The sequence below is a fragment of the Dermacentor silvarum genome, chromosome 6 (genome assembly GCF_013339745.2).
Source record: "Dermacentor silvarum isolate Dsil-2018 chromosome 6, BIME_Dsil_1.4, whole genome shotgun sequence".
Taxonomy (NCBI): Eukaryota; Metazoa; Arthropoda; class Arachnida; order Ixodida; family Ixodidae; genus Dermacentor; species Dermacentor silvarum.
The window spans coordinates 169,748,174-169,770,644 of NC_051159.1; the positions used below are offsets into that span (position 1 = coordinate 169,748,174).

Sequence of the window (22,471 nt, forward strand, 5' to 3'; positions counted from 1 at the left end):
ATAATGATGGTGTGCCCACGTGAGGGGTGATTTGAGTGATATGTCACGTAGTTTAAAATTTGGACGGCGAGTGTGGCTTTTCATGCGTGTAATCATTTGTGCAGCAAAGCGAGTTACGTACAGCACCCATCATGTGCATTTCGCGCTGATACCTTCGTATTCATTAGCCTTGCCTTGCAACTGTGTTTCGTAGTGCCAGTAACTAATTATCGCAGCTTTCAGCAAAAATAACGCTCTAGGAGCCAGTATTCATAGGTTTGCATCAATTTGACACAAATATGTTAACACCGAGTATTTATGGCGTTTTTAGGATGAAATCGATCAGTCAGAGTTAGAACACGAGAGCTCGCTCGTAATATAAAGCTGCCTACAGTGATAACACAGGATCACACATTCGCCTCTGCGACTGCACCTAACTCGCTTTTGTAAGCAAGGAATCATCAAACCAAACAGTTGAGTGGGGCGTGACGCCAGGAAAATGTTTAGAAAGGTGTGAAAAGGCGCACTTCTTGGTTTGACTTTTCCCCTGAAGCCTGATGAAAAGCGCCAAAAGCCACCGTTGGACAAATCTTTGGAAACACGCAACAGCCGCGTAAAGGTGTCGCAATGAAAGCGGTCATAAAGCGTGCTATTCAATGACCCTGTACTTTCCGTCTTCCCGCTAATATGGCCAACAGTATGTGTTGATAAAGGGCCGGCTGGTATAAAAGACGCAACGAAAGGAAAATCACCTATTCATGTGAGAGAGACGTCATATATCTCATTTTGTTGTATCATCAAAGAAGCCGGAAAGATGACATAACCTGCGAAGTACCGCCATAAGCCAGTATAACGTAGCTGAAGGCAGCGATTCTCTCTATTGACCTCGGAGTCACCGGTGCCCTTGACGCAAGAACACGACTTCCTTGTTTTGGCAAATTGTCAGAGAAATGGGAGACTCGCAAGCAACATTTTCGTTCCCAGCAAGACAAAATACCTGGGCCGGTCACAATCACACAAGAAGCTCGCGGTTGGAGTCTTCGCTCGAAGCAGCAAGTGTGCGATCGATTTCGTGAAGCCTGTCATCATGCGAAGAACTGACGTTCGGCTGTCCTTACAGAAAACCCACTCTCGCAGGCGTGCTACGAATGGTGTTCTCCGAAGTCCTTTTAATCCTCTGTTTGTTCCATAAGTGTTCAGCAGAAATTGAAGCCCCGGTGGCCATCACCAACAGCGGTAACGTTGCTGGGACGCGTATTGAGATAGGCGGCAAGAAAGTTGACGCGTTTCTCGGAATACCTTACGCGGAACCGCCAGTAGGAGAACTAAGATTTCAGAAACCACGGCCCATCAAGCCATGGAACGGTACCTACCAAGCGACCCAGAAACCAACGCCTTGCAGACAGCTACTCCTGCCAGTTTTCGCCGGTATCACCCTGAACTATTCAAGCGCCTCCGAAGACTGCCTGTACTTGAACGTGTGGAGACCAGCGTCAGCTTGTCAAACGCCGCAATCCTGCGAAGAAAACCTGCCAGTGGTGGTGTTTTTTGACGGTAACGTGTTTCAGTGGGCTGACTCGTCGCTCTTTTTAAACGACCCTGCAAATTTTGTGGCTCTGACAGACGTGGTGTTCGTGACCTTCAACTACAGAGTGAGCATCTTTGGTTTCCTTTCCCTAGAAGGCTCAGAGATTCCTGGTAACATGGGTCTTTGGGACCAGAACCTGGTTCTCAAGTGGGTACAGGCCAACGTCCGGAACTTCGGAGGCGATCCAAATAAAGTAACGCTAAGTGGGCAGAGTGCAGGGGCAGCATCCGTTGGACTGCAAGCTATTTCGCCCCACAGCAAAGGTTTGTTCAAGAGGATCGTCATTCAAAGCGGAAGCCCGCTGTCCCTCGTGATAGGCCTATTTTTCAGGGGTGTTGGAAAGTTTACCACTATCACCGGAGCTCTTGGTTGTTACGACTTGAGCAAGACGCTGGACGAACAAAAGAAACAGATTTTGAGTTGCCTTCAGAAAATGGAAGCCTCGAGTATCGTTGACACCGTCCAGAGAGTGGATTTTATCAAGCAAATGTTCTCACCCATCGACGGAGATGACTTCTTACCGGCGAGGGTATTGTCTGTAGACGCCTACAACAACCTGGGCACAACTGAAATCCTGCTAGGCACCGTCAAAAATGAAGGGCCGGTGTTTCTCAGTCACCTCAAGCTCGCCTTCCCGCGATTCAAGGACTTGATCTTGGCCGAGTATAGACTGGTGGCCATCTTGGTCATGGCGCAGATGCTGGACATTCCTGTGTGGCAAAGCCGAAGGATCGCAACAGCATACTTTGGTGGCCCTGACGACAAACGCAAGACGCCCGAGGAAGTAGAGACCATTTTCGCAGAAATGTTCGGCGACGTCACATTCTACTGCCCGTCACAAATCATGGCTGACATCCTAGCTCAGCAGCAGGGCGTCAGCGTTTATCGATACGTGTTCGTTCATCGTCCTTCTTACAGCCTTTGGCCCGAATCATTCGGTGTCGCGCACAGTGACGACCTTCCCTTCACCACGGGATCACTCGTGTTTGTGAACGACACAACCCGCCACACGGCGCCCTTGGGACCGATGGGTAAGGAGGCCCTTTCGTCTGCGCGCTACACGGCTGACGAAAAAAGCTTCATGGAGGAAATCGTCACTGCTTGGGGAACCTTCTACACAGACGGGTGAGCATATCTGGCAATAGGACGGATACCGTAAAGAGTGCATCCGTATATATGGGCGTTTTATTTTATCGTTAGCAGAATTGTAAGTATCACCCGTGTACATCTAGCCGAATTTCAATTTTTGAGCGAGATTACTGTCTCGAGTCAGGCATTATTTTCCCCAAAACTGAAAAGGAATGTGACTAATAAACAAAATTTCTCAAATAACTTTTAGACTAATTATGCCACATATTGCAATTTATGATTATAGCTGCTGTCTTTTAAAGTCATATCCACTTGGAACGAATTCTGAGGATGACACCAGTTTTTAGATATGTGTTCCCAAATTTTGCAACGAAATGCATTTGTGTTTCAGTAACTTTTCAGCGTCAATGCATAAAAATGCGTTTTGTTAAAAAAGTCAGTGGAACTGCGCATTTTTGCAGCTAGTTTGACTGCGCTTATCTCAAAAATGGTGCATCTTCCAAATTTGTGCCAAGTTGATGTGCCTTATAAGCTCGCTGGCTTCAATTCATGCATCGCAATATGTGCGCTAAAGTAATTAGTTTAAAAGCTAATTAGTGAACCTTTTTAATTGATTATTATGTGTATTGATTTCCAGCGTATGAAACGTTTTACTCTAAGAGTATTCCAGCTCAACAAGTACATTTGTGCCAAATGTCACAGGCGATTCAAAAATTGTTAACGATAAGATAAAACACCCGTTGTAAGTACGGATGTCGTCACATGCATCCTATTTTAATTAGTACTTAGACCCGCGCATTTCAACCCCTCTGACACATTTATTTCGTCTCATGAACTACTGGCGACTGTTGCAGCACGGCTGAGTGTATAAAAATATAAAGCTTTCTATTTCTTTTTCTTTTTACTCAGCCGGTCCATTTTTTCATACTGTCATCGCTTACCTTACGACTTTTGAAGGGCTTTGCAACTCTTTATTGAGTGCTGTTACACCTATGAAGTAACATTTTAAGCGCTAGATTTCACTTTAGTAACGCGTGTCATATATTTAATAATTGAGAGCCTTTCATAAGCGACGCAAAAAGCGACGGCGCGCGAGGATATATAGATTCTAAATAGTGATGTCATAAATACTTGCGGTGAGATGATGTTCATACTTTTGTTTTTAAGCTTGAGGCGCAATTGGCCAACTAGCTGCATGAAAAGCATACAAATGCTCCTGGCGCCAACAAAAGAAAACAACAATTACCGCATGCACGAAGCCAAAGTGCAAAGCGAAAATCGGCGTGAGCGCTGAAATGTATGATGTCAACAAGTCTAGATGCTTTCAATGTGGCGCACATAAACCATACTACGTCTTAAGAAACACTCTCGAAACTGGTGCTAATTTTGATTTCGACGGCTACAAGCAGTTAGAAAGCAAGTGTATGTAAATCGCATTTTGCTATGCCGCAACAATGGGACGCTTTTCTGCCTCATTATTATGCATCATTAAGAGTGTAATGGTTTAGTTTATACATCATTTGTGCAAAAATGGCACTGATACAAGTATATTTTCCTTTTTTTTAATGAGCGAGCACTTTTTTTTCTGCACATGTTCGTTCTATGTTCATGTAATCAATGCGAAGGTCACCCTTCAAACCAAGATCATAGCAAACCAAGGTACAGAGGCTTCCTGTGAAAGGCAAAGTAAAGCAAGCAGCGGCATTTTGCGCTTGTCCTTGCGTTTGTACTTAATTTTCGTGCAGAATGAATGCTAAAGAAAGGAATAGATGGAATGAAAAAAATGGCATATACGCTAATATAGATACAGTGACGTCAGTTTGTGTGGTTGTGGTCATTATATATTGTTTATTTACGACGGCACACAGAGCACTGCTTCAACAAATTATCATCTCATGCTATGATACATTACGCAAAATCGTGATCGTCTTCCGACCAGAAGCTGAGGACTGCGCACGCTCAGCGCACGTAAACACGAGGATGACATAATTGGAGCCATAAAAGATGCCTTCTTGCGAAAACCTGTCCACTTTGTAGGTTGTGCAAGTATCACATGAACCTCTCGAGCATGCGTTGTTTTGTACACGACATCGCCTTTTGCATGCATCCATAAGGCGTGCGTGACAACCGGTCATCAGAGTGGGACATGCCGACTGCGATTTCTTTTACCAAGCCCTCAAAAAACAGCAGAATTTCGTTTCTTTCCCCAACTTATGTCTTTGTGAAGTAAACAGTATTCTGAAGACTTCACGCTCAGCTAGAGCAAAGTCCATTTACTGAACATAATCATTCCCCCGCAATATTTAAGTTGCTGGCAAAACATTGTATGCATTTCACTGCAGTGAGACTCTGGCGGACACCCGTTACATTTAACGCAACGGAACTCATCGCTCCCACACTGCACCCGCAGCGAGGACTCAGTGAAATTTCACCTGCTGCTGATAACAAGTCGAGCGTTTTATTCCGGACGCGGCATCCTCATTCCGATGACGACGAATTCCAAAAAACACTTGTTCATTGCTGTTAGGATGGATGTTAAAGGAACCATATCGTCCAAATTGATACGGAGGCCTCCACAATAGCACCCGTTATTTTCCTTGCGGCGTACTTTGTCCTGTGTCCTGCATTTGCGTTGTGACTCAAGCACCGCAGAAGGCCGCCAGCTTGCCAGAATTGTCACGTTTCTACGTCCTTTAGTGCCTGTGTGCTGCTTTAGGGCTTTAAAGCTCGCAAACAATCAATCAGTCAATCAATAAGTGAATCAATCAATCAATACATCAATTCTACGCGAACAAGTGACCTCTTCGCAAATCCGCGACCAGTCCTACGTCATAGAAAATCAGCACGTCTGAAAAAAAAACAGTACACACGCTGTTTTTGGTTTGAATTAACACCCGTGTAACGGCCTTATTTCTATACCTTACAGCTTGTGCCAATTACGTGCAACACCGCCCCAGTTTGGAAGTATAAGGCAGGCTAGATCTAATCCCAGATGCTCCCCGGTACAAATGTCATGACGTCAGATGCTCCCAATTATGTTTTTTTTTTTTTTTTTTTTTTTTTACCAAGAAACTCGTCCGTTTGCCACCTTAATCAAAGGGTAAGTCGGCACTCAATTTGTATCATTGCTCCACAGAGTACGCGGACGTACTATACAAGATACCTGATTCTATGACTCGTAGTCAAGTGATGCGTGGTTCGCGAATCAAAACCAGGGACTTTGTCCGTCGTGTGGTAGGTAGCGAAGTTCACTTAAATATCATTTTGTATCCGCCATCATCCGTAAACCACTGTCGCATTCTGTTTTCATTTTTATTATTTATCATCCGGCATTGTTTAGGTGGTGCTGGAGGTCAACTAATTTCATACGGCTTTGAAATTCCTATTGACACGTGCATTCATTTGTTTATCCTTTTCCGGTGGGCGCTTTTCACCGGCTAAAAAATGTTAAACGTTATCGCTCGGCGCAAGACGCGCCAGCATGTATCAGAACAGTCTCGATTATTGTAGCTGATTCTGCTGTTGTCTGCGTTGTCCCCGAACCTTGTCATGCGTAGCGGGAAAGTGTCGTATACATTCAGAACTTGTCCCAGCGCCCGCTATTACGCTGGAACGTTCGATGAGTCCCATCCTGTCTTCCGGTCTATTCCCCCTTCCTTCGATGAGTCAAGTATAAATATCCGATGCGTCTAAGCTGCAGATAAGATTTTGACCATTGACGCATAATCTCGTATCTATTATTCTGCCCGAGTGTAGCACGTTTTTCGTCGGCACAGGTTCGCCCAGCAAAGAGGGAGCTTTGTGGATCTCCGTTGTGTTACGGTCTAATTCTTCACCGTCGCGACAACGTGACACTATTTCTGCTATGTTAACGAAATATAAACACGAACTGTTCTAAACAAATCAGTGTCAAGCGTAACAAAACTCGGATACTTGGCGCACTCCTAAGTATGCACTTTTTAGCCGTATGAAAACAGTGAGAAAAGTAACACCAATTCCGTGAATAATGTCACACAATAGTGTGGGAACACTTCACTTATCCGTATATGTTGAAGCTGGCATGAATACGTTCAGCGTCATAAGAACAGTAACTACATTCAAAACACTAGGCTTTCAAGATCCCGCAGGTCAAGTTTCCGCATACACCCTCGCGTATTAATGCGAAATCACTATATGCCCCATTTCGTGAAAATCCGTCGGCGCAGTCGTCGTGACCAAAAGATGGCACCAAAAATGGTCAATGGCGCAAAGAGCTGAGTGAAAGCAAGTCACAAATTGCCCGAATTGGCGTAAAATTTCACAGTGAGGTTACTGTAAAGAAAGTAAATTAATGGCTTTGAAAATAAAATTTGGTGAATTTCGGTCTGGGTGGGAATCTAACCCCGGTCGCCTTCGTGCGAGTGCGTGACGAGCCCGCTTCCCCGAAGCCATGGGGCGCGTTAAGTTAAGGCGCTCGAGCGTGCTCTAGGCAGCAGAGCGCGCTCTTTTAAACTTAACGGCTAAAAAGCGACTTCCGGTGCGTGTTTACGGAGCGCGCTCTACGCGCTCCACCCTGGAAACGGTGCGCGAGAGCGCGCACCTGCTACGGCTTCCGGAAAAATGACGTGTTTCCGACTCTTTCCACTTATGCAAATCCATGCTCCTTGCCCACTCGTCCCTGCCGCCGCTGCGCAGCCGGGCGCCTGCTTCGCGCGTTGGCGCGGTGTGAGCTTATCACGAGCCGAAAATGACGGCCCGATCATTACTTGCCAGACGCTCAGGTACGTAACAGGACAGTCGCAGTTTGGCGCCTTCTCGTCGCTACGTTCATGTGTATGACTTCTTCAGGTTCTCATGTTATCATGGAAGATGTTGGGGCACTGCTCTTTAAATTGTGTGTCCGTGTATCTGGGCACAAGGTTGATCACATAATCCTGGATGCCTCGGATCATAAGGCTTTCGTCCTCTTGCGATCGGCAATGAGTCATCAGTCAGCATACCGCGGAGCAGAAATAAATCCTCTGTTAGGGTATCCTCTGAGATCAGCACGAACAGCTTGCATCGCATACATAAGCCGCTGCTGCTGCGTTAGTCGCCGCGCGTCAAGTTCTTCTAGCTCTTCATCGTCTATCAAGAACTGCAGGAGGGTGTTTATCGGCGGCGCCATCTTCAAAACGCACGCGCAATGCGACAGCGGTCGCGGAAGCAACACAACATTCGCCAGTCGGCGCATTCGTGCGCCCGAAAGCAGTCGGCGAAAATCGCCGTTAATTTAAGCTCCGAAGGCGTCGCGCTCGAGCGCACTCGAGCGTGCTCCTTTGGAGCTCGGAGCGCGCTAACTTAACGCGCCCATGGCGGCTCCACGATTCTCGTTGACTAAACGTGTGCCTAGTGCGTGTGTCATTGCACACGTGACGGCGCAGCCAATGAGGAGGAGGTGGCGCCACGCACTGAGTGTATAAAACGAGCGTATAATTTTTTTTTTCATTCGGCAGAGATACTTAAGGCTGCCTTACGTGCGGTAATGCAAAAGCATTATCATCCCTTTGGTTAAATGATTTATTTTTCCCGCGTTCCTTGTCTGCGCAAGCTCATGCCAGCGTTCTAACTGCGCCTCGGTAAGGCCAAATCAAAACGCACCAAGCGTCTCAACGTGCTCACTTGCCCGCGAGAAACTCGTAATTCGAAGGACCGCTCAGCGTCGTTCAATTGGACATTAATGCTTTTTATTTTATGCACTAATTTTATACCGTCATAACGTGGAGCCAGGTCCTCCCCATTGGCTGCGCCGTCACGAGTGCAATGACGCACGCAGTAGACAAACCTTTAGTCAACTAGAACCATGGGGTCACCGTGGCGCCCGCACCCCGGTGACCCACGAGTTCGACTTCCACCCTAAACCTAAATTTACCAAATTTCTTTTCAAAGACATTAGTTTCTTTACAGGAACCTCCCTGAAAAATTGGACGTCAATTCGAGCATTTTGTGACATGTTCTTACGCCGTCGGCCATTTTTGGTACCATCTTTCGGTCACGCCGACTACGCCGACGGATTTTCGCGTAATGGGGATGTAATGATTTCGCATTATATACGATCTTTTTTAATAATGAGACGTCTAATTACGTAGTGTCAATTCAACAGCAAGTCATACACATAGTCGAGCAACTTAAATACATCGGCGTATACATAAACGAAGGAAGGACGTACTCAAGCACCAAGATAATCTGAAAATAAAGGGGAAGCGGAATGTAGCAATAATGAAACATAGAGCACTTTGGGGCCACATTAAATATGAGGTGGTGCGTGGACGCTGTTAAGGAGTAATGGTGTTAGCGCTAACGTTCGCAAATGCCTCTCTGTGCTTAAATCGGATATCTTCTCGGGGCTGGAAGTTAACCAAAGATCGGTAGGTCGGTTGGCTTTGGGAGCCCACAGCAAAACTACAAATGAGGCAGTGTAGGGTGATATGGGTTTGACCTCGTTTGAAGTCACAGAAGCGCCGAGACAAAATTATTTTTGAAGACTCCGGAACATGGATCAAAATAATGGGCGGCTAAAGTGCACAAGTATATCTACCTCAAAAGCGTGGACACAGAATACAGGAAGAGGTCAAGAAAGTTGGCAACCATGTACAGGGTAATTGAAAGTGTAAATAGACAAACAGAAGTCACCCGAAATAAAGTAATAGAAACAGAGACAGGGAATTGAATGCAAAGAATGTAAACAAACAAAACAAAACAAAACATGAGATTTACAAGAATGTGAAGAAAGAAATTAGAAGGGAAAATCTGTACGATAACACGAAGGGAAGTGCCTTGCTATTTGAGGCTCGAGCTGGTTGCCGAAAACAACATACTAGAGCAAATATTCGTAACTAGATGAGGCATGCGCATGCTGCAGCAAAAATTCGGAGACCACTCAGCGCATCCTACTAGAATGTGAAGGGATGTGCAGGTGGGAGCTTTCGCGGACAAGGAACGTGCGGAAAAACACATTTCACCGAAGTAAGCAGTGTTAAGTGTCTGTGCCGAATTGTTTACCCTAGACGTCTATATACGACTCGTAGTTAATTATTCTGGTGAAATGAAAGCAAAGTAAAAACACCCGTGTAGAGCCTCAATATACTGTATATAAGGCTACGTGTCTCCGCTTGTGCACTCCTCTATAAGAATTCGTAAACATGTCGCGCCCTTACTACATTACTTTGCGGTGCCTGTATATAACAAACGCCAAAATTACACGTTCGCACACTTTCTAGCATACCAAATTTCAGAACCTGCAAAACAGTGCCGGCTGCTCGGGATAAAAAAAAAAGCAGTAGAAACTTGAATCCAAAGCTACAGGTTTGATTCTACAATATAAAACAGAATGTAAGGAGGCGGATTATGTAAATAAAACGCTACAAGTGACTTGGTGTCCAGCCAACATTTGAATAGCAAACCTACACGTTCGTGAAGTTGCTCTTGTCGGCCTTAACGTCTCAGCCTGTAGGGTCATTAAGACGTTGCTAGGTATACCATGTAACACTGGCTCAGAAAAGATGGCAGTACTGTTTTAACATCATCTTATCTCTTACACAACCATCGGCTCAAGGGCACTACAATGATGAAATCTATTTCCATCTCAGGGCATTCATACTGGGACACAGGTATAGACACACTCTTACGGAAATACAACTCAGGCTTTAGCAGAAAAGAACGTTCCATTTGGTTTATAGCTAAAAAAGTCATCAAGTTACGATATGGTTCCCTTTTGGAGGATAGCATATATAATTATTTTTCTACATTGTTTTGTCCGGTAGGGAAGCAATTCTCGAACACTGATACTTACAAAAAAAAAAAAGAAGTTGCCACTTAATGGAACGGTATAGCAAACGAAATTCGCTACATTGTCATATATTCAGCTGAAAATAACTGTAAAAGAAAAAAGATAGAACTGTCGAGCTTCGCTGCAGTTATATGTGTGTGAGCACGGTGGAGCCGTATATACCAGCTGCGTCAGCGGCTGCCTAATACTCGTGACATTGTAGTTGAGTTTCTGGTTTGGACTGCATACTCACGCGCTCACACCAAGAGCACGAGGAAAGCATTCCTAAACGGTTAATTTGAACTCCAGAAAACAATACAAATATACTGCATGCATTTTACAAACGCCTTCTTGATTCCCTTCAGCCCTATTTCTTAGGCAAACGCTGCCGTATAAGCAAATAAAGCCATCAGACTTGTAAACAACGCTAAAAAAGATGACGATGACTAGACGAGACAAACCACATCACTGACTAGCAACCAATTGTTATTGCGTGTCGAAGTCAGTATGTTCTGCATGTAGAAGGAAACATCAGTAGAAGGAAACAGACAAGGGTAATACGATACCACTATTACCAGTGAAATGTCACATTCTGGATAGGTAAAACATTTGATTGTGGTGTCGCGGTGCCAAAGGCCGCGGACACAATTTTCACTTCTTTTATGGGTGGCGTTCGCGTTGTTGGAGGTACTTACTTAAAGCTGCGCATTCAGCGAGCATTGGTATAAAGTTACATTTCTTGCAGTGTTTGGCTAGATGGCTGCTAACAAACGTCGGTGATACCGTTAAAAGCAGTATAACAGTTTCCAAGGTTGTTTTTCGTAACGGTTGTTTTCAGGCGAAGCATTGTTCGCCTTTCTTCGCATAACTAGGGACGCTCTGCAAGGCTTCGTGACGCGTGTCTGGGGTCCGCATGTAGACACGTTCAGAGCTGAGCGGCCCCAGACGTGACGCCACTGTTACGTGGTGAAAAAGATCGCCATGCAGCAGTAATAAAACATCCTGAATACTGCGCACATACTAATAACGATAGTTACACCCCATGCTCCAGTCAGACATACAAATTTAGCACTTCGAGCGAGTGCATTTTGTCGTTAGTGTCACTCGCAGGCTGTTAGGCGGAAAGGTTTAGTGATACTTGCTCTTAGGTGCACTTGCCAGAGAGTGTGTTCGAGGAACTCACTTCGCTGCCTTCAAGTGTGTAGACTCGATAGCAATGCGTCAAGAATAATAAATAAATGCTCACAGCAGAGTCGGGACTAATTCTAAGACCACTTTCTCGTATTTTCAAATGTTGTCATTTTCGACGGACTCCGCTATTTTGACTCTGAATTTAGGATACGTTTTTGCTAATATTTGCTCAAAACAATAAAACATGCTAATTTAGTTGCGGTATTTCTATTTTCGGTGACGGGGTTTTTGTACGTAAGCATCGTTTCGTACTAAAACAGTAACCGTTTCTAAAACTCCAAATGCCAAGAGTCATATCAACCCATATGGCTTCATAGATCGCCATTGTCGTCAATTCCGAATGCCACTTCGTTCTGCCGTCTAGCCGCACAACGCCGTATGTGACACTCAGCGAGCTGAAGTGCACTCGCTCGAAGTGTCACGAAATTGCATCGTCTGAATTGGGTATTAGTGTAGCAGTCGTCACAGAAACATCAGGCTCGGCAAACCTCAGTAAAGGAGCGGTGACAGTAAATATTCTTCTCAATTTGTTTTCCTATTTATGCATAGCTTTTGTATTTATGTACAGCCAAGTAATTACGGCGTGAATCCTCAATTCTCTCAGAGAGCAATAAATAGTCAATTGCGTAGCCTTCCGGTGCCACAAGTTCAAAACGGGAACCAAATGATTGCGCACAGCAGACAAATCACGCACACGTGTCGGCACAACGGGCGGTGATTCTACGATCGCAGTGGCCGACGGCGTCGACAGATTAAACAGCGAGCGCCTCGAAAAGTGCAGCACCTTGGTTTGAGCACGAGGAAACGCCCGCACCAATGTAAATATACCTGGTGGCGAGGCTTCCATAAAAGCCCATACGTTCAAAACATAGCGGTTCATCGGCGGTTCATGGGGCTTAGCGCCATCTGTGTGGGAAAGTAACACTTCCGACAAAAGAGAAAATAATATGACATCATATCCGCTAAAAACAGAAGTGGCGTCATTTTGTTCTCAAAGGCGCGAAATTTGTTTTCGGAGGCCTGCCGTTAGAGCTGTATATTCAGATGCCCCGTCATTCGACTTGGGCGTTTCGAGCTTGCAGCGCAGAAAGCGATGCAGGAAGAGTTCAACCCTACGGGTGTCCAAACCGCACCCTTGCGCAGAACATACTTTCTTTGTAGACCGACGAACGCTTTGGGCGTAGAGTGCTCAACCTTTCGTCGGACGCCAAGACCGTCGGCCAGCGCTGTCGCACGAAAACAACTAAAGTAAACAAATATCTGGCGGTCGCAACTCACTACGTTTGACTGAACAGGTTAAGAAACAATAAAACTACCTGCGTCACCAAATTCAGACAAACGTCGGCAAGCAAAAAAGCACAACATGTGAGGGGGGCATAGTGTAACAGGTGAATTTTACGAGCGCGCCTTTCTGCACACTTCAAGAGCTGCATCGCATTGCAAGTGATAGCGGCGTCAACGCGCGCCTCTATCGGTGGGCTCTCTTACTGTGGGCACTGAAAAAAGGTATTTATCGATAATGATTAAACATAATAGAGTTGTCTCTTTTTTCTTGCCACGCGTATGTAAAATTGACTAGGAATTTTATTTTCGTTGAAAGAATCTAACCGTGTCTCGCTTTAATTAAAAAACGCTTTTTTCTTTCCCAATGCGTGTTCCCTCAAAACATAGTCGCGCTTCAGTCGCTGTTCCCATAACCACCCTTGCTGATGTCGGTGACAATTCGTTCTGAACCACTTTTCACCCGAAGCTTCGCGACCTATTTGCATCGACCTTGCCCGCACCACCACGCCGCATCTGGTAGAGAGGAGGCCACCATTAGGCTCTGGAGGCGCTCACGCTGCCACGCTCGCACCAGAGAAAAGTTACAGAGGCACTTCAGTTTTCTTACGTGCATTGAAAGGGAAAGCATTCTGGGCGTGTCGACTGTATCGACGTCTATGTCACGCGACATTGTCACATGACGTCATCACTTGGTCTTGTGCTCTTGGGCAAAGTCAATTTTGAGGATGGGCCACCCATACTTTGGTGTGGGCCAATAATTGTGGAAGTGGGCCAGGTCGGTTTTGAACGGGGGTCAACTCAATTGTCGAATTGGGCAAAGCCAATTCTGTGGGTGGGCCATCCAAATTTTGGGGGTGGGCCAAGGTTATTTTGGGGGTGGGCCAGGTCGCTTTCAAGCATAGGTCAACTCAGTTTTTGAATTGGGCAAAATCAATGGTTTGGGTGTGCTCCCTGGCGTCCGTCCAACGCCGTGGCTGTCCAGTGTTGAATTTCGGAGTGCGAGCCGCAGCAGGTCCAGCACCGGGAACGTGATGTCATCAGTTGATTACGTGGGTTTCGGTACCATGGGATGTTAACGCCGAACGCTTGCCGGATTTTCCCCTTCATGGGGCATACCATGCTTTCGCATTAAAAGCGCCGAACGGAGCTAAGTGCAACGCAGGTTCCCTGATTTCTAGAGGCAGCCACATGCAACCATGCACCGGAGGCTCACGCGTGCCTCGATGACTCCGTGGCTAAATGCATCCCGTGTAACAGCAATAAAAAGGCAGCGGCGTGGTAGTCTGGCACTGCTCTTCCCATCCAGTGTCGTCGTTATGCATCACAGTTCGATTTATTTATTTGCTTATTTATATAATTACTGTACTAGAAAATATCTTACCGTGGGCAGCGTAGCTACTCTGCAACATTGTACTACATGGGCACCTGAAATATCCTGCGGCAAAAGACGGAAGTAGCGGGAGAGGGAGGTGAAGATAGGGTTCAAAGACATAAAAGATGAAAGGGCACAAGCGAGACAGAGTTCATCGTATGTCTGATGGCCCTGCCGCTGGCCGACATAGCGCGCGGGCGCCACGGTCACGCCCCAGAGGACGTGAGGCGCTGGGAGAGCCCTGTGATGGCCCTGAGATAAGCTATCAGGCTTCCGTGCGCGCTATCCCATCATTCTGCTCTGTTTGCCGTGAAGGTGAGCGCCATCGCTGCGTCCGCCAAAATGCCCAGATCGCGGAAAGTGGTCAGGACCACTTTCCGTGTACATCTGAGAAGGAGATGATTCAGTGCCTCCTCCTCGCCGCATTCTGCGACCTGCCAGTTTCATTGCGATACAACAGCAAACAGCACCGGAACGGTACGAGAAAAAAAAAAGGGTGAACGACACAGGCGCTGATAACGGGCAGATACTCGGAGATATACACACACGAGACGACCGAAAGTGCCCAGCATCAAGACTCGACAGACGGAAAGTGAGAGCGCGCGGCGCGGCACGTAGGCACGGTCGAGCTTGCTCGACGATGGGCTGCGCCACCACGTCCTTATGAAGTTTGGCTCCAGGCAGGACTTCAAGAGCATCCAGTAATGTAGACGAGGCGACGTATCTCACTTGCTATTACAAGCAAAAATATTTTTTTTTCAAAACTCCTGGGGTTTCACCTGCCAAAACCCCAATACGATTATGAGGCACGTCGTAGTGGTGACTCCGAAATAATTTTGACCACAATGAGCTCTTGAACGTGCACCCAATGTATGGCACACAAACGTTTTTTTTTTTTCGACGCCCTCGAAATGCTGCCGATGCGACATCGTGCTCAGCAGCGGAAAGCTACAGTCGCAAGTCAGGACCGCGGTTCAGGAACAGTGAGGCGCTTGGGCTGGCACGCACACTCAGAGTACGCAACTATAGTACAAAATCGTCATGAATAGCCAATTATGTCGCTACCACGTCATAGAGAAATGAAAATTGCGCAAGAATGCCCAATGAAATACGATTCCCACACCTATAAAACTAGACGTTGCTTGAGAAGAATAACAGTGTAGTTTCAACGCATGTTTTGACGCATGAAAATAAGAAAGTGATAAAACAATGGTTTCTTGTAGGCTTAAGACAAACTTTGGAACACGAGCTGCGTCATTCACTTCTGTCTGCTTCAATGGGCTACGGAGCCATTGAATTAGAGTAGTTGTTACAGGCGTAAGCTCTAGTGAAAGAAATTTTCATACCATGATCGACCGGGTCCTGCGTGACTGGTGCTGCTGAAATATGTGCAGGGGCACTTCTTGCTGGGGTTTTACGTGCCAAAACCAGTTCTGATTATGAGGCGCGTCGTAGTGGAGGGCTCCGGATTAATTTTGACCATCTGGGTTTCTTTAACGTGCACTACAACGCAAGCACACGGGCGTTTTTGCATTTCGCCTCCATCGAAATGCGGCCGCCACGGCCGGGATTCGATCCCGCGACCTCGTGCTCAGCAGCGCAACGCCTTCGCTAACTGGGCCACCGCGGCGGGTGCAGGGACACCCAGTATTCATTTCACAAAATGAATTTTAACCCTCCATGAGAGTAGCAGGGTTTCTGCAGCTGCTGTGACTCGGCACGGTTGTTCATGGCGCCGACCTAGCCATTTGTTGATGTTTGGTAGTTTTCAGTGAAGCTCCCCAGTGAACACTTGTGCAACTATCAGCCAATACAGGAGCTGATAACATACGATCACCCTATCAATTTCATAACACTGATATAGATGCTCACAGACGCATTAGACACAAGGGAGCCACGAGAGTAGTGAATTTTTTGCGGCCTGCGCGCACTGCATGTGGAGTTTTACAGCGCATACTTTAGCACTTAGTAATTTGATTAAAGCGTTGCACCCCACAAGGACTCTGAAATGGTTGAGTGTCTGCATGTATTTTATACCCACGAAGTTTTGCGTCTTTTGATTCTAACGTCCCTATTGATAACCAGTGGTTAACTTCTTTGCCATTTTATATAACATACTCTATAAAAACTGAAATTTCCGAAAGCTGAAAAACTGAAACTGAATGCATTTATCAAGCAAAAAAAAAAGCGGCAGGGAGCTTGACTCGACTAATATTTCACATATGAGCTCCTGAAATGCAGCTATGTGTATCATAAACGGACAACCCTAATGCAATAAGGAAAACCCTGCTCGCTTAATGACTGCACAATGCGCCAAATGAAATGTCGAGGTAGCGTGACAACATTGCACAAGCACTAGAGCCGCGGCGGTGCAATTGCAACACAATAGAGGGTGCCACGCAGAGAGAATTTATGTACCTGACAAAGAACGCAATGCGGCGCTGTTTCTTCTTCAAGAGACCTCTTCTTTTCCTCCCAGGAAACCGAAGGTGCCCTTGACTGGTGGCAAGTGGCCGCGGTATACGTTCGATGAGCCATGGGTGATCTACCTTCAGCCAAACAACTACACGACCATTGTCGAGCCGAAGAGGAAGATATGTGAAGTGTGGAAACCTGTGCTTCTCAGGGAGTAAGTACAAGTTGTGGAAAAGCATGGAAGTATACAGCGCAGGCATGCCATGTGCCATTTCTTTTTTTTTTTTGCCACGAAGGTGCGCCAAGATAACAATGGTATATTTGGCTTGTCAGTTATGAAACATCTGCAAACATGGACGAGAACTAAGCCACATAAATGTGTTCGCAGATGATGCAGCTGCAACCCTCCGGTTTCGTTTCTCAGCCTTGTCGTTTAGTCTGTTATAAAAAAAAGGTTATACAGAGGAATAATTCTCGATCTAGAAAATATGCAACAGGCTTTAAGCCACAAGCACAACCCTGGCGATGAAACCCCCGCAACGTAAAGTTAACTGTTTTGCTATAGTAACAGAAATCAAAGGTGTTGTGCGAGGGTATCCTGAGTATATGGGCATTTTGAACTCCTCTAGGGAATACCAAAGCCACAAACAATTGTTTCTTCTGTTCAACATGAGAATAGTTTATCTGAAGACGTCATTCCAACGCACTTGCTTCTGTGTATGCCCCGATATTACCAAACTAGCCCTCACCTGCCTGTCTTCCGATAATGGAGATTGCTATGCTTGTATAGCACACCTCAAAATAACTTGCGATCGTTGCTCACAAATTCTGATGACGACGTCACGGCAGTAGCAATGAACATTTCACGAGCCCTCAAGTACACTGTATATTTTTCTTACATGCATAGAGAGCTTGCAGGAAAGTGCTTCATCATCGAGTGTGTTTCTCCATCCCCCCCAACAGCACTTCACACTAACGACACGCTCAATTTCCTCTTCAAATATAAATACTTCTGGCGGGGTCTGCTCCTGCCTGCTTTTTTGTGGACTGCAGGTTTCCTACCGGCGGCATGCACAACATCAGTGATTGCTTCGCTATTGCACAATGTGCTGGCTTGCTCTCTTCCAGCAGCACCGCTTAAAGCGTAACGAGCGGTTTGATGTAACTGATGGCAAGGCTAGTCTAGACGGTGCAAACTGCTATTGCAAGCACCAAATGCCCTCTGCTTATGAGGTCGGCACAGAGCAAGAAGCAAGAATATTTTCAGTATTAAAAAAAAGAACAGTCTGTTCAATAATTCGCCACCAGAGCCGCAAACGCGCATGTTGTGCGAAGCCTCCTTGAAAGGTGGATATGTACGGATCAGACTAAAAATGGTAGAAAGGTTTCTAGCCGCATGCCTGAGGCTACTATTCAATATATGGTGCGTTTTATTGCAATAGCAATTATATGGACACTTCAACCGGATTTCTGCCGTCGCCGTCGCCGTGAGGTTCCCTATAGATAAAATCTCCGCCGCGCGCCGTATGCCAGAGCGGAAGCGTGCGGGGACGCGCGCTATCACGGAGAGCGAACGCACTCAATCTCCGCACTTCTACTCTGCCAACAACCGCGCTCGTCGCTCGCTCGCACCGTCGCTTATCTCCACACGGCTCTGACCTTTATGCGCCGTGCATTCGCCGCTCAGTTTCCGTTGAAGCGATAGACCGCACGTACCTTCGCCCGTTGGTGCGGCGTATGCGCTTGCTGCCAGCGTTTTGACAGTCGTTGTCTGCAGTCATTCAGTGTGATCTATTCATGTTTGTTTGTGCGCGCTCACACCACGCTTGTTCAATCAGTTAGTAATAGTCGGGCCACATTTTCCAACGCACGCTACACATGCAATGCTGCCCGGGTCGGCAGTGCAGTGCTACAGGTGTGTCCCTTCGCACGCGCTGCCCACAGGAAGCGCTTCTCATCAACACCACCGTTTCACACGCGCCTTCTCGTGGTCATCGAGTCTCTCTTCATGTCGGTCTACTTACGCCGCAGCACACCTGCTTACTTAATCAGCTCATGTTTACTACAATTCATATTGCTACCAAAGCCGCTCACCTTACTTCGTATGACATTGCTGCGTTGCTATCGCATTCATTGCTTCGCCCTTAGGGCGAAACTGTGACATTTTTTTTATTTAAATCGATGCACTGTGATCCCGTGCATGCGTCGCTGTCATCTCATTAGCTTGGGCAGGATCCCAGAAAGTGTGAAATGTAAAACCGAGCGGGTAATCAGTACGTCCCGCGTTATGTGGCCATGCTGGCATATAGCCAGATTCGGTGCTTATCCAGTGTGGTAGGGAGGCTTGCTCCCGGCGAAACCGCTTAGTTAGGCGAGGCGTATGTGACGCCCTACGTAATCTCTATATTTCTTGGGTACCTACACTGAAGAAAGCCTTTTCGCGTGCAATGCCTGCAACACATCGTGATTCTAGAAGGGTCTGTTATGGCCTGCAAGAATGTTTCACGTCTTCGAGCAGTACTAAGAGACACTTGGTTACTGGACGTGTCGTTAAATATACGTATGCGTGATATTGCAAGAAAAACTCAGACGGATCAATTACAGGCCTCAATTGCAAGGTTAGCGTGTTGCTAAAAAATATCCTCATGGGGCGTACGCACACGCCAAGCACAAGTGCATGACAATAATCACGCATTGAGAACTGTGTTAATGGGTTGAAGACCATCTCCCAAAAGAAAGTCGTACGCGTATGAGGCTCCTTTACTAATTGCAAATTTAGGCGTATGTAGTAAATCTTTAAGTCCAACCGAGCTGCGATGGCTTCACCGTTGTGCTGCTTCTGAACATGTATGCCATCAGAATTAAAGTGACCCTTACTTAGGCAGGACGGGTGAATACCCCGCGTTGACTAGGCGCTGTAAAAACTCCTCTTCGTTTGTAGCTAGCGAGTTTTCTAGACGACTTTCCTTAATTTTACATGCAACGCCAAAACAAATTATCACTGTCACAACAGAATATATTACCACATGCATTTGTAATATGTAATGAGTTGGTGATTGTTATTGAGATTTCTTTTTTCTTCTCGTGCCAGGAGAGATGGCACTGCGCAGCTGACTGTATCTTTGGAATGTTTTGTGCGCAACGAAGGACCACGCAGGCCCCACTTCGGCCTCGATTCACGTCTTGCTTGTGTATAATATCGAATGAAACAAAGTTCTCGACAAGCCACCGTTATCCCCATTCTTCTTGCACTTTCTCGGAAAAATTAGTGGACGTCAAAGAACGGGTAGGTTACGTGTTCGTCAGGATGGTGCAAAATTCACGACGACTCGAACAGCCCTTCTCCGCACGATCACGTGAGTCCCAAAGGGTGCAATGATACACCGCTAGAGGAACACGCTTGCATGTTTCCTTTTCCTTCTTAAGTTAGCGCGTCATGAAAACATTTTCGTAGATGACGCATTTGCTTCTTTATTGACGACCCATTCGAGGGAACTTGCAAAAACTATTTTCGTTCCAGGCGGACCACCAATGCACAGGGGCTGTCAATCTGGCATAGCCGCTAAAGCTCTTCTTTTTATGCAGTGTGTTCGGCAACACTACGTATTCTGTAGTCACATGTCATTTCATTTTGTGACACTCTCCTTGAAAAATAACAATATTTAGATATGCTACTTTAGTGCAGCTTGATGTAACATTTTTGTGACATGCGATTCCTTCGCCGTTTATATTCAGGTCCAAGCCCGAAGACCGCTCCTTCAATCAAGAAGAGCCAAGCAAAAAAGAAGAAACGAAATTTAACGAAGTCGACAACACGGGCGAAATTGCAACGAGCCCATCTACGTTCCTTTGCTCGGCTCTCATTTTATTCATTTCATTTGCTGGCCTAACACTTTGTTGATCTTTCTGCACTTCGTTTGTTTGCCTGTTTGGTTGTTTGATTTCCCACACAAGCAATGCAGTGACGTGTACTATGTTTATCACTAACGTGTTGAGCAAGAACTCTGGTAGGTGAGTTGCGATCTTAAAAAGTAATTGTTGCGTTCCTCCAAATCAAGGAGATAATACTTATAGAAATGTTCGCAAAGCGACAGGCCGCACCAGTGCGTCAAGGGAGGAAATGAACGCTAATAAAAGAATTTAAAGGCACAGATAAAAACCTTTGAAAGCCTGAATAGCTTGCTGAGAGAAATGGTGAGTTTTTTATTACTATTGAACTCTTCGAATTCAGTTCTATTGTTGCTTGTCGCGATGCATTAGACGGCGGGATAAATCGCTTCTATGTCCCAACTCAAAGAGCAATGTTTTGACCTCAAGGCTATAATAAGATCATATTTGTAAGCTGTTGTTCAAGCATTACTGAATTTATAAAATACATACAAGCGACGCTGTCAGCGAAAAAAAAATTTACTCACCATCCCAGCGCTACGAAAGTGAATGTCCAGAGAAGCTGTTGAAAACCACCACTACAACTGCTGAGGGGGGTATGAGATGCTTTATTGCTTTAGAGTAATGATAGTAATGCTAATTTAAAGTAATGATAGTAGTGGGAGTAATGGTAATGACAGCCAGCCGCCGCTGGCCGTGTTGGCGTTTTTTTTTTTTTTTTTTTTTTTTCCTTTTGCCGCTGCTAGTATTTACGCTGCTCCTCGGGAGTCTTAACTATGCGTTTCCTACCCATAGCGGTGTTGCAACAACAACAAAAATAGTTGTTAGGCTGGTCCTTTTATACACGTAATACTATTGAAGTCAGCCCCCACGTCGCAAGCTGCCGTCGCCACGGCAGCTTGCACAACAGTAATCTTTACCGGGAAACGTATGCCGGCAACGCTACATGCTTCGCGTTGTTGTCAGGAGTGCCTTCTCAATTATGTGGTTCGGATGCTTGTTTTGTGCTTGTTCGTTATTGAAATGAATGCTGTTACGTACGTTGTATGCGTGATTCCAAAGAATGTATGCACTTCGCGTTTCACTTTGCGGAAAGCTTACAGCCTGCTTCACCTCGCCCGCGGGTCGTCCTGGTATAGAACTACCTCCGGGATCGGCCCACATTTTTGCTAATGGACGCAGACACGCAAAATGCCCACCAACTAGAGGCTAACAGCTTCGCTATGTCACGACTCTGCAAAGGCGTAATGTGCAGAGCTTTATTCACAGTAATAGACGAGGTTACGATGCTGTACATGCACACAATGCACCGCTACCCCTGCAAACAATCAGAGCGGCTAATAGAGCACTTCACACATGAGATTATACATGTACGCTGTCCGTACATTCGTTGCTTTGCAGAAGCAGCTATTTATGTTTTGCTATGTACTATGTTCGTTTAAAGCTTTATTTCTCTCCTACACGCATGTTCTGCGCTTGTTTACTATAGCCGTTTCTATAGATATTTCACGGTAACTTCTATGTGCCTTCTATTCCACAATAAAAAAAGTTAAACGATTTAACTTTATACTTATTTTTGTTTAAATATAGATTTCTTTAAATAATATTGGAAGTACATTTCGCCCTGTTCAGATGAGTTATCTGGAAATGCTGACATTATTTGCCGGGTGTATCACAATTTCCAGATAGATGTAATCGAAAACTTTCACCAACTTTTTCTTTGTCCACCGTATGCTTCGTGTTGAAATTATGAAATTGAGGAGTTGAGAAGTCATGTCTGCTTAGCGGAAATACTAAAACTAGCAACAATTTCGACAAACACATCTCTAAAATATATCGAAACAACCCGCCTAATTACGAAATTGATTTCAAATTATTA

General features: G+C 45.8%; 1 protein-coding gene across 1 annotated transcript; it reads left to right on the forward strand.

The window, feature by feature from the left end:
- The first annotated feature begins 930 nt into the window (after window positions 1-930).
- Window positions 931-21,217, forward strand: LOC119456384 (acetylcholinesterase-1). Its single transcript, XM_037718106.2, has 3 exons — window positions 931-2,692; window positions 16,769-16,918; window positions 20,440-21,217. The coding sequence occupies exons 1-3, from the start codon at window positions 1,128-1,130 to the stop codon at window positions 20,603-20,605; spliced, it is 1,881 nt and encodes a 626-aa protein (XP_037574034.1). The 5' UTR covers window positions 931-1,127; the 3' UTR covers window positions 20,606-21,217.
- The last annotated feature ends 1,254 nt before the right edge of the window (window positions 21,218-22,471 follow it).